The sequence below is a fragment of the Coregonus clupeaformis genome, chromosome 12 (assembly GCF_020615455.1).
Source record: "Coregonus clupeaformis isolate EN_2021a chromosome 12, ASM2061545v1, whole genome shotgun sequence".
Classification (NCBI taxonomy): Eukaryota; Metazoa; Chordata; class Actinopteri; order Salmoniformes; family Salmonidae; genus Coregonus; species Coregonus clupeaformis.
In genome coordinates this window covers 56,213,573-56,226,122 of record NC_059203.1, presented here as the reverse complement: position 1 = coordinate 56,226,122, position 12,550 = coordinate 56,213,573, and the positions used below count along the sequence as shown (strand labels likewise).

At 41.9% G+C, this 12,550-nt stretch overlaps 2 protein-coding genes across 2 annotated transcripts; both read left to right on the top strand.

The window, feature by feature from the left end:
* Nucleotides 1-315: 315 nt before the first annotated feature.
* LOC123492101 (cytochrome c oxidase subunit 6C-1-like) lies at nucleotides 316-3,533 on the top strand. Its single transcript, XM_045224087.1, has 4 exons — nucleotides 316-649; nucleotides 2,087-2,201; nucleotides 2,874-3,005; nucleotides 3,432-3,533. The coding sequence occupies exons 1-3, from the start codon at nucleotides 513-515 to the stop codon at nucleotides 2,997-2,999; spliced, it is 378 nt and encodes a 125-aa protein (XP_045080022.1). The 5' UTR covers nucleotides 316-512; the 3' UTR covers nucleotides 3,000-3,005; nucleotides 3,432-3,533.
* Nucleotides 3,534-10,348: 6,815 nt separating this feature from the next.
* LOC123492100 (cytochrome c oxidase subunit 6C-1) lies at nucleotides 10,349-11,292 on the top strand. Its single transcript, XM_045224086.1, has 2 exons — nucleotides 10,349-10,487; nucleotides 11,160-11,292. The coding sequence occupies exons 1-2, from the start codon at nucleotides 10,383-10,385 to the stop codon at nucleotides 11,283-11,285; spliced, it is 231 nt and encodes a 76-aa protein (XP_045080021.1). The 5' UTR covers nucleotides 10,349-10,382; the 3' UTR covers nucleotides 11,286-11,292.
* The last annotated feature ends 1,258 nt before the right edge of the window (nucleotides 11,293-12,550 follow it).

The following is a 12,550-nucleotide window of genomic DNA, read 5'->3' as shown; positions in this document are numbered from 1 at the left end:
CATCTAATAGCCTAATGGGACGAATTTTAGCTTGCAAATGACCTAGCAAATTTGAGGTTAAATTATTACATTAATTAGTTTTTTGTTCTTCCACCACCTGCCGAATAAAAACCTCATATGGCCCTACTTCTGAAAAAGTTAATCGGGACAGATATGCTGAAGTGGACTCGGCCCAAGTACCATTAGCCGGAACCCAGAGTAATATGATTCTGCCGGAGTCGATGCCGAGTCTCAAACGGAATAGGCCCTAACCCACCGTGTTGACTGTGGTCAGTCACACAGCTTTTACTTTGAAGACAGCTAGCACACGTATCCTGTTGCAGCCCATCCTCTCTACGACAACACCGTCTTTGTTCATTAATTCAATCTTGTGGACGACATATAAAAAATTAATTAATGCAGTCGAAATGATTATCCGTCTTAGTTGTTTAAATTCGGATATTGATTGAACGAACCATTCACGGATCGATCGAGAACCCTGCACTAGGGCATCTCTGATAATTTTTGTGGCCATGATATTTCGCGTGTCCTGGGTTGGCCCCTTTAATTACTCTGACTGTCCCTCCGCTTGTCCAGTAGTATTCTATCCGAAAGATCAACGCGTCAGAGCAGCGCTAACATATTTTGGTGAAGGTCGTGAGTTGTTCTTGTAAGTATTTAGTAAATGTGAACACTAAATTGAATACTTTCCATCTAACCTGTACAGAAAATATATATTTCAAGGTGTTGAACTGTTATGATTCTGTCCATTGTATAGTCAAATTGTAATTGTCGACATTGCCCTCTAGTTTGTTGCGAAGTTTGCTAGGTAGCTCCTTTAGCCAGGTAGGCATAGGCTACTTTGTAGTTATAATAATTGCCTGTCCATCGATCCGAAAACGGTTAGGCTATCATTAGCATCTCTAACTACTACACAAAGTGGTAGACATATAGGCCCTTCGCGTACCGCACACAGCAGGGCTCGACATTCGGCACATTGGGCCAGTACCAACTGGAAGCTATTGGGTCTGGTCAAGATCTGACAGGAACGCGAATGATGCGTTCATAATTTCAGTAGCATGTGATTTTATCTTTCATTTGCGGGCTGAGCAAGTAGCTTATACAGTGTTCATACAGACATTGGCAAGTCAAATTCAAGGATTTTCCAAGCACTTAATTGTAATAATTTAAGGACCTACGTTTTATATTTGTTGTAATAGTCTATAGGAAAAAATCTCCCAAATGTATGCAAAAAAGTATGCATTACCACTTTAAGAATAATGCGTTTGACATTCACATTATTTTTTACATTCTCATATGTCCACATTGCCTAACTAAATAGACAGCATGGTCCTGACAGAAACACACTAATGAAGTCTGTCCATGTATAGTCAGTCTCGCCATTTGATATATTGAAGAGTTGTTGAGGGGTTACTGTATCATGTTTTAAAACGAGAAAGCAACCAAAAACCAGGTTCCCTTTGTATGGAAAACATTTTATGTGTTGCGCAGTAGAACTTCTAAATCGGCTACCATAACTTCAATGACTTTTCAAGGACCAAAGAGCTTAGAGGAAATGTCTGATTTTCAAGGTAGGCTGTGATGATTGAATTGCGCATCGCATATATTCAACCAAGACTTGGAACTTTTTAAATAACTTGTTTGTATACCCATTCTTGCCTTAGCATTTACTGGTAGAGCTATCATAACTTGGAACATCTTTCCTACCCCTAATGCTGTTGGTCTTTGCTCCACGCAACAACCAGCTGTTTGAGAGCTGTGTGCTCTCTGCCTGACATATTGTCTATAGCAGGGATGGGCAAATTTGAGTGTGGGGTTCACAGAAAATCTGAACTCATCATGAGGGGCCGCAGTTGCTCGTTGGTCTGCATAGCCACATCCATACCCCCCCCAATTCTAAACATTTTGCCATGGGGTGTATCCTTGGGATATGTCTTTTCAACAGTAAAAGTTCAAACATTGCTGGAGGACGTCTCGAACTACAACCATATGAATAATTTTCTTGACATAAGGACATTTCTGAAAGCAGCATGGTTTTACTTCAACCTAAATAAATCATGTTCCATTTCTCTTCTGAACTTTCCAGGTATTCCACAATGTCTCTGGCTAAGCCTGCAATGCGAGGACTCCTCGGGAAGCGTCTGAGGTTCCACTTGCCCATCGCCTTCGCCCTGTCATTGGTGGCTGCAGCAGCTTTCAAGGTCAGCTGATATTAATATTTTGCAGAATTATTTCATGTTTTCTCTTAAGCCGGCCCGGGATATCAGCAAGGCGGCCGCCTTAAGGTAGCCTGGCGGGTAGGAGGGTTGGGCCAGTAGCCGAAAAGTTGCTTGATCAAATCCCAGAGCTGACAAGGTCAAAATATGTAATTCTGCCCCTGAGCAAGACAGTTAACCCACTGTTCCCCGGGCACCGAAGACGTGGATGTCGATTAAGGCAGCCCTCCCCACCTCTCTGATTCAGAGGGGTTGGGTTAAATGCGGAAGACACATTTCAGTTGAATGCATTCAGTTGTACAACTGACTAGGTATCCCCCTTTCCCTTAAAATGTTCTAGGTAGGAAAAACCCTGGGGAGAGAAGTGTAAAATGGAAGGGTTAAAGTCCATCATGGAATTGATGTTATTTGACATTTTAGTCATTTAGCAGACGCTCTTATCCAGAGCGACTTACAGTTTGTGAATGCATACAATTTCATACTGTCCCCCCGTGGGAATCGAACCCACAACCCTGGCGTTGCAAGCGCCATGCTCTACCAACTGAGCTATCACATTGAATGGATCTCTTCAGGAATGGGCATGATGTTGTTTTTGTGTTCATGATAAATGAGTAAATACTTCATTCTGATGAGGTCATTTTGTCTTTCTCTTCTCAGTACGGTGTAACAGAGCCCAGGAAACAGGCCTATGCTGATTTCTACAAACAATATGTTGCCACAAAGGAGTTCAACAACATGAGGGAAGCTGGCATTTTTGAAAGTGTCAGGCCAACTGGCGAATAAACCCCTGTGAGTATTTTGCAACCCATTAGGCATCATTTCTTCTTCTATCTTCTATCTATTCTATCTATTAGGCCAGTGTTCTTCACTTCTTGTCCCAGAGGTCTTGAGTGTGTGCAGGCTTTTGTCCTAGCCAGCGGCACACCGGGGTTGTGTTCTGTAGGCACAAGTCAGTAGAATTTTTTTCAAAATGTGTAACTCACTTTTCCTACAAGTGTGCAAATATTTCAAAATGTTGCCCACTGAACACGCCCTTGAATCATCAAAACAAGATCTTTAGATGATTAGTTGAGTTAAGTTTGTTGGTGCTGGAGGACAAAAGCGGTCCTCTTGGACCTGGAGTGGATGGCTTTGTAATCAATTATTGTCCAATTTTCGTTGTTATAACTGCAATACTGTGCAATATCTTATGCTATGTCCCTTTTTGTATTACAGGTTGCATCCCATTGTGCATTCCTAGTCTGACGTTCCTGCACTGTGATTTACTGATCGAAATATTGCTGTTATGTTCTCATAAATAAACTATTCTCTATGGTGCCTCTGCCTCATCGTTTTGATTTATCACAAAAAGCGGTGTTGTGATAGAGAAACAGTTTTGCTCAAGAAAGCAACATGGCTTGTTGTGGAAGGGTTCGTCGTCAGTTGTTTATGCATAAATTAAATTGCTACTACATCACCTTCATTCTGGAACTGGGTGGAAGTATGGTACTGTAAAGATGGTGGAATCATGTTCTATCACACAAGTGAAATACATTTATTTACATGAATAACATCCTTGCTATAGGTACCATAATAGGCTGTAGGTAGGTATCCACCTATTTCTGACTACTGTGAGGATCCAGCCTTGCAGCGCCCTCTGTGTGTTGGGCCCGGGAGAGGCTATATAGATTGTTCTTTCTTGTATTTATTATGGATCCCCATTACTATTCCTGGGGTCCAGAAAAATGAAGGTAGTTTATACAATAAAAAATAAAAATTACAATACATTCACAACACACTGTGCCCTCAGGCCCCTACTCTACCACTACCACATATCTACACTACAAAATCCACGTGTACGTGTGTGTATGAATGTGTCTGTGCCTATGTTTGTGTTGCTTCACAGTCCCTGCTGTTCCATAAGGTGTGTTTTTATCTGTTATTTTAAATCTAATTTTACTGCTTGCATCAGTTACTTGATGTGAAATAGAGTTCCATGTAGTCATGGCTCTATGTAGTACTGTGTGCATCCCATAGTCTGTTCTGGACTTGGGGACTGTGAAGAGACCTCTGGTGGCATTTCTTGTGGGGTATGCATGGGTGTCCGAGCTGTGTGCCAGTAGTTCAAACAGACAGCTCGGTGCATTCAACATGTCCATACCTCTCATAAATACAAGTAGTGATGAAGTCAATCTCTCCTCCACTTTGAGCCATGAGAGATTGACATGCATATTATTAATATTAGCTCTCTGTGTACATCCAAGGGCTAGCCGTGCTGCCCTGTTCTGAGCCAATTGCAATTTTCTTTTTGTGGCACCTGACCACACGACTGAACAATAGTCCAGTTGTGACAAAACTAGGGCCTGCAGGACCTGCCTTATTGATAGTGCTTTTAAGAAGGTAGAGAAGCGCTTTAATATGGACATACTTCTCCCCATCTTAGCTACTGTTGTATCAATATGTTTTGACCATGACTATTTACAATCCAGGGTTACTCCAAGCAGTTTAGTCACCTCAACTTGCTAAATTTCCACATTATTTATTACAAGATTTAGTTGAGGTTTAGTGAATGATTTGTCCCAAATACAATGCTTTTAGTTTTATAAATATTTAGGACGAACTTAATCCTTACCACCCACTCTGAAACTAACTGCCACTCTTTGTTAAGTGTTGCAGTCATTTCAGTTGCTGTAGTAGCTGACATTTATAGTGTTGAGTCATCCGCATACATAGGCATGTCATTAGTAAAGATTGAAAAAAGTAATAGGCCTAGACAACTGCCCTGGGGAATTCCTGATTCTACCTGGATTATTTTAGAGAGGCGTCCATTAAAGAACACCCTCTGTGTTCTGTTAGACAGGTAACTCTTTATCCACAATATAGCAGGGGGTGTAAAGCCATAACACAAGTTTTTCCAGCAGCAGACTATGATCGATAATGTCAAAAGCCTAACAAGTCTAACAAAACAGCCCCCACAGTCATATTGACACGACTTTAGATGTTTCTTGTCTTGGCTACAGTATGTGTTTGTATAGTATGTAGCAAGAGGAAATAACATGAAGATAATATGGGGTATGTCATTGGGCAACAGTACAGTAGTTTGTAAAGATATTACCTATTTTCTCAGGCTCATTTCAAATGCATAGATCTTCATCAATAAACTTGATACTAAGAACCAAGCCCATCTTGATCACCAATATATGCAATGCATTCTACTTCGTCCAGCAGTAGAGGTGTGTGGGTAAAATCACTGGGGAAGCCAATCTAGGAAGAAATAGGCATATTACAACTTATGTGTTGTGATAATTGCGTTGTTTGCTCTATAACCTGTTAGTTCATATGCCTTGACACTGTGATATATAGGCCTAAGGCCAAGACAAGAAGACAGTGGCAGAATAAATTCAACCACATTTGTTTCATTACAAAACCGGAGAGCAACATCTGTCTGATGAAGTCCACAAAACCTTGCATGTAACAAACAGTTACATGACCTAAAGCATGGTCAAGCAAAGTCATGTTTTGACATTTTCGGACTACTAAACAACTATTGATTTAGAAACACAGAGAGTTACCGCAAGTCGCAAAGAAAACAGGAGCTGCCTACAATATTCCAGCACCATTTCAACATTATCTAATCAACTATGCTTAGTATAATACAGTGACAACTAAAAGATACCAAAAACTATTTAGTCCAATCAACCTAAATGTGATGTGGTTGTCCATAGTACTGATTTGTGTGTGTGTATTTGTATTTACTATGGATCCCCATTATCTGCTGCCTGGGGTCCAGCAACATAAGACAGTTACATACAGTTTAAAATACTACATGACATTACATTTCATAACACCTTACCCAACACATTCAGTGTGTTCCCTCAGTCCACTACTCCACCACCACATATTTACAATATCGAATTATACTGCTTGAATCAGTTACCTGATGTGGAATAGAGTTTCATGTAGCCATTGCTCTATGCAGTACTGTGCACCTCCGTTAGTCTGTTCTTGACTTGGTGATTGTGACTTGGGGATTTGGTGGCAAGTCTTGTGAGGTATGCATGGGTGTCCGAGCTGTGTGCTAGTAGTTTTAAACAGACACCTCGGTGCATTCAACACTTCTTACAAAAATAAGTAATGATGAAGTCAATCTCTCCGCTTTGAGCCATGAGAGATTTACATGCATATTATTAATGTTAACTCTCCGTGTACATTTAGGGGCCAGCCGTGCTGCCCTGTTCTGAGCATATTGTAATTTTCCGAGGTCCCTCTTTGTGGCACTTTTTTTTTTTTTTTTTCACCTTTATTTAACCAGGTAAGCCAGTTGAGAACAGGTTCTCATTTACAACTGCGACCTGGCAACATGACTGAGCAGTAGTCAAGGTGCAACAAAACTAGAGCCTGTAGGTCCTGCCTTGTTGATAGTGTTGTTAAAAAGGCAGAGCAGTGCAGACTTCTCCCCCATCTTAGTTACTGTTGTAGCAACATGTTTTGACCATGACAGTTTACAATCCAGGGTTACTCCAAGCAGTTTAGTTACTTATTACAATATTTAGTTGAGGTTTATGGTTTAGTGAATTATTTTTCCCAAATACAATGCTTTTAGTTTTTGAAATATTCAGGGATAACATATTCCTGCCACCCCATTCTGAAACTAACTGCAGCTCTTTGTTAAGTGTTGCAGTGATTTCACTCGCTGTAGTAGCTGACGTGTATAGTGTTGAGTCATCCGCATACAGTGCATTTGGAAAGTATTCAGACCCCTTGACTTTTTCCACATTGTTAGGTTACAGCCTTATTCTAAAATTGATTAGTTTTTTATATTTTTTTTACATCAATCTACACACAATACCCCATAAAGACAAAGCAAAAACAGGTTTTTAGAAATGTTTGCTAATTTATATATATTTTTTACATGAAATAAGACATTTACATAAGTATTCAGACCCTTTACTCAGTACTTTGTTGAAGCACCTTTGGCAGCGATTACAGCCTCACTACAAGCTTGGCACACCTGTATTTGGGGAGTTTCTCCCATTAGTCTCTGCAGATCATTTCAAGCTCTGTCAGGTTGGATGGGGAGCGTCGCTGCACAGCTATTTTCATGTCTCTCCAGAGATGTTCAATCGGGTTAAAGTCCGGGCTCTGGCTGGGCCACTCAAGGACATTCAGAGACTTGTCCCGAAGCCACTCCTGCGTTGTCTTGGCTGTGTGCTTAGGGTCGTTGTCCTGTTGGAAGGTGAACCTTCGCCCCAGTCTGAGGTCCTGAGCGCTCTGGAGCAGGTTTTCATTAAGAATCTCTCTGTACTTTGCTCCGTTCATCTTTGCCTCGATCCTGACTAGTCTCCCAGTCTCTGCTGCTGAAAAATATCCCCACAGCATGATGCTGCCACCACCATGCTTCACCATAGGGATGGTGCCAGGTTTCCGACAGACGTGAAGCTTGGCATTCAGGCCAAAGAGTTCAATCTTGGTTTCATCAGACCAGAGAATCTTGTTTCTCATGGTCTGAGAGTCTTCTAGGTGCCTTTTGGCAAACTCCAAGTGGGCTGTCATGTGCCTTTTACTGAGGAGTGCCTTCCATCTGGCCACTCTACCATAAAGGCCTGATTAGTGGAGTGCTGCAGAGATGGTTGTCCTTCTGGAAGGTTCGCCCATCTCCACAGAGGAACTCTGGAGCTCTGTCGGAGTGACCATCGGGTTCTTGGTCACCTCCCTGACCAAGGCCCTTCTCCCCCGATTGCTCAGTTTGGCCGGGCGGCCAGCTTTAGCAAGAGTCTTGGTGGTTCCAAACTTCTTTTAAGAATGATGGAGGCCACTGTGTTCCTGGGGACCTTCAATGCTGCAGACATTTTTTGGTACCCTTCCCCAGATCTGTGCCTCGACACAATCCTGTCTTGGAGCTCTACGGACAATTCCTTCGACCTCATGGCTTGGTTTTTGCTCTGACATGCACTGCCTACTGTGGAACCTAATATAGACAGGTGTGCCTTTCCAAATCATGTCCAATCAATTGAATTTACCACAGGTGGACTCCAATCCAGTTGTCGAAACATCTCAAGGATGACCAATGGAAACAGGATGCACCTGAGCTCAATGCAAAGGGACTTACCAGTCAAAAGTTTGGACACACCTACTCATTCAAGGCTTTTTTCTTTATTTTTACTATTTATTACATTGTAGAATAATAGTGAATACATCAAAACTATGAAATAACACATATTGAATCATGTAGTAACCAAAAAAGTGTTAAACAAATCAAAATATATTTTATATTTGAAATTCTTCAAATAGCCACCTTTTGCCCTTGATGACAGCTTTGCACACTCTTGTCATTCACTCAACCAGCTTCATGAGGTAGTCACCTGGAATGAATTTCAATTATCAGGTGTGACTTCTTAAAAGTTAATTTGTGGAATTTCTGTCCTTCTAAATGCATTTGAGTCAATCAGTTGTGTTGTGACAAGGTAAGGGTGTATACATAAGATAGCCCTATTTGGTAAAAGACCAAGTCCATATTATGGCAAGAACAGCTCAAATAAGCAAAGAGAAACAACATCCCTTCATTACTTTAAGACACAAAGGTCAGTCAATACGGAACATTTCATGAACTTTGAAAGTTTCTTCAAGTGCAGTCGCAAAAACCATCAAGCGCTATGATGAAACTGGTTCTCATGAGGACTGCCACAGGAATAGAAGACCCAGAGTTACCTCTGCTGCAGAGGATAAGTTCATTAGAGTTACCAGCCTCAGAAATTGCAGGCCAAATAAATGCTTCACAGAGTTCAAGTAACAGACACATCTCAACATCAACTGTTCAGAGGGGACTGTATGAATCAGGCCTTCATTTTTATTTTATTTTTTTATTCCACCTTTATTTAACCAGGTAAGCCAGTTGAGAACAAGTTCTCATTTACAACTGCGACCTGGCCAAGATAAAGCAAAGCAGTGGGGGAAAAAACAACAACAACACAGAGTTAGATATGGAAGAAACAAAACGTCATATACAATAAAAAATCTATATACAGTGTGTGCAAATGTAGTAAGTTAGGGAGGTAAGGCAATAAATAGGCCATAGTGCAAAATAATTACAATTATAATTTAGTATTAACACTGGAGTGATAGATGTGCAGAAGATGATGTGCAAATAGAGATACTGGGGTGCAAATGAGCAAAATAAATAACAATATGGGGATGAGGTAGTTGGGTGGGCTAATTACAGATGGGCTGTGTACAGGTGCAGTGATCGGTAAGCTGCTCTGACAACTGATGCTTAAAGATAGTGAGGGAGATAAGTGTCTCCAGCTTCAGAGATTTTTGCAGTTCGTTCCAGTCATTTGCAGAAGAAAACTGGAAGGAATGGCGACCAAAGGAGGTGTTGGCTTTGGGGATGACCAGTGAGATATACCCGCTGGAAGGCATACTACGGGTGGGTGTTGCTATGATGACCAATGAGTTAAGATAAGGCGGGGATTTGCCTAGAAGGGATTTATAGATGACCTGGAGCCAGTGGGTTTGGCTACGAATATGTAGTGAGGGCCAGCCAACGAGAGCGTACAGGTCACAATGGTGGGTAGTATATGGGGCTTTGGTGACAAAACGGATGGCACTGTGATAGACTACATCCAATTTGCTGAGTAGAGTGTTGGAAGCTATTTTGTAAATGACATCGCCGAAGTCAAGGATCGGTAGGATAGTCAGTTTTACTATGACTATCCTACAGGTGCCAAAGCAGCGAACAGTTTTGACTGGGCTGAGCGGGAACTGTGCTTCCGCAGAGGTAGGGGGACCAGCAGGCCAGAGGTGGATGAACGCAATGCCCTCGTTTGGGTGTAGGGACTGATCAGAGCCTGAAGGTACGGAGGTGCCGTTCCCCTCACAGCTCCGTAGGCAAGCACCATGGTCTTGTAGCAGATGCGAACTTCAACTGGAAGCTAGTGGAGAGTGCGGAGGAGCGGGGTGACGTGAGAGAACTTAGGAAGGTTGAACACCAGACGTTTTGCCATGGGGTGTATCCTTGGGATATGTCTTTTCAACAGTAAAAGTTCAAACATTGCTGGAGGACGTCTCGAACTACAACCATATGAATAATTTTCTTGACATAAGGACATTTCTGAAAGCAGCATGGTTTTACTTCAACCTAAATAAATCATGTTCCATTTCTCTTCTGAACTTTCCAGGTATTCCACAATGTCTCTGGCTAAGCCTGCAATGCGAGGACTCCTCGGGAAGCGTCTGAGGTTCCACTTGCCCATCGCCTTCGCCCTGTCATTGGTGGCTGCAGCAGCTTTCAAGGTCAGCTGATATTAATATTTTGCAGAATTATTTCATGTTTTCTCTTAAGCCGGCCCGGGATATCAGCAAGGCGGCCGCCTTAAGGTAGCCTGGCGGGTAGGAGGGTTGGGCCAGTAGCCGAAAAGTTGCTTGATCAAATCCCAGAGCTGACAAGGTCAAAATATGTAATTCTGCCCCTGAGCAAGACAGTTAACCCACTGTTCCCCGGGCACCGAAGACGTGGATGTCGATTAAGGCAGCCCTCCCCACCTCTCTGATTCAGAGGGGTTGGGTTAAATGCGGAAGACACATTTCAGTTGAATGCATTCAGTTGTACAACTGACTAGGTATCCCCCTTTCCCTTAAAATGTTCTAGGTAGGAAAAACCCTGGGGAGAGAAGTGTAAAATGGAAGGGTTAAAGTCCATCATGGAATTGATGTTATTTGACATTTTAGTCATTTAGCAGACGCTCTTATCCAGAGCGACTTACAGTTTGTGAATGCATACAATTTCATACTGTCCCCCCGTGGGAATCGAACCCACAACCCTGGCGTTGCAAGCGCCATGCTCTACCAACTGAGCTATCACATTGAATGGATCTCTTCAGGAATGGGCATGATGTTGTTTTTGTGTTCATGATAAATGAGTAAATACTTCATTCTGATGAGGTCATTTTGTCTTTCTCTTCTCAGTACGGTGTAACAGAGCCCAGGAAACAGGCCTATGCTGATTTCTACAAACAATATGTTGCCACAAAGGAGTTCAACAACATGAGGGAAGCTGGCATTTTTGAAAGTGTCAGGCCAACTGGCGAATAAACCCCCTGTGAGTATTTTGCAACCCATTAGGCATCATTTCTTCTTCTATCTTCTATCTATTCTATCTATTAGGCCAGTGTTCTTCACTTCTTGTCCCAGAGGTCTTGAGTGTGTGCAGGCTTTTGTCCTAGCCAGCGGCACACCGGGGTTGTGTTCTGTAGGCACAAGTCAGTAGAATTTTTTTCAAAATGTGTAACTCACTTTTCCTACAAGTGTGCAAATATTTCAAAATGTTGCCCACTGAACACGCCCTTGAATCATCAAAACAAGATCTTTAGATGATTAGTTGAGTTAAGTTTGTTGGTGCTGGAGGACAAAAGCGGTCCTCTTGGACCTGGAGTGGATGGCTTTGTAATCAATTATTGTCCAATTTTCGTTGTTATAACTGCAATACTGTGCAATATCTTATGCTATGTCCCTTTTTGTATTACAGGTTGCATCCCATTGTGCATTCCTAGTCTGACGTTCCTGCACTGTGATTTACTGATCGAAATATTGCTGTTATGTTCTCATAAATAAACTATTCTCTATGGTGCCTCTGCCTCATCGTTTTGATTTATCACAAAAAGCGGTGTTGTGATAGAGAAACAGTTTTGCTCAAGAAAGCAACATGGCTTGTTGTGGAAGGGTTCGTCGTCAGTTGTTTATGCATAAATTAAATTGCTACTACATCACCTTCATTCTGGAACTGGGTGGAAGTATGGTACTGTAAAGATGGTGGAATCATGTTCTATCACACAAGTGAAATACATTTATTTACATGAATAACATCCTTGCTATAGGTACCATAATAGGCTGTAGGTAGGTATCCACCTATTTCTGACTACTGTGAGGATCCAGCCTTGCAGCGCCCTCTGTGTGTTGGGCCCGGAGAGGCTATATAGATTGTTCTTTCTTGTATTTATTATGGATCCCCATTACTATTCCTGGGGTCCAGAAAAATGAAGGTAGTTTATACAATAAAAAATAAAAATTACAATACATTCACAACACACTGTGCCCTCAGGCCCCTACTCTACCACTACCACATATCTACACTACAAAATCCACGTGTACGTGTGTGTATGAATGTGTCTGTGCCTATGTTTGTGTTGCTTCACAGTCCCTGCTGTTCCATAAGGTGTGTTTTTATCTGTTATTTTAAATCTAATTTTACTGCTTGCATCAGTTACTTGATGTGAAATAGAGTTCCATGTAGTCATGGCTCTATGTAGTACTGTGTGCATCCCATAGTCTGTTCTGGACTTGGGGACTGTGAAGAGACC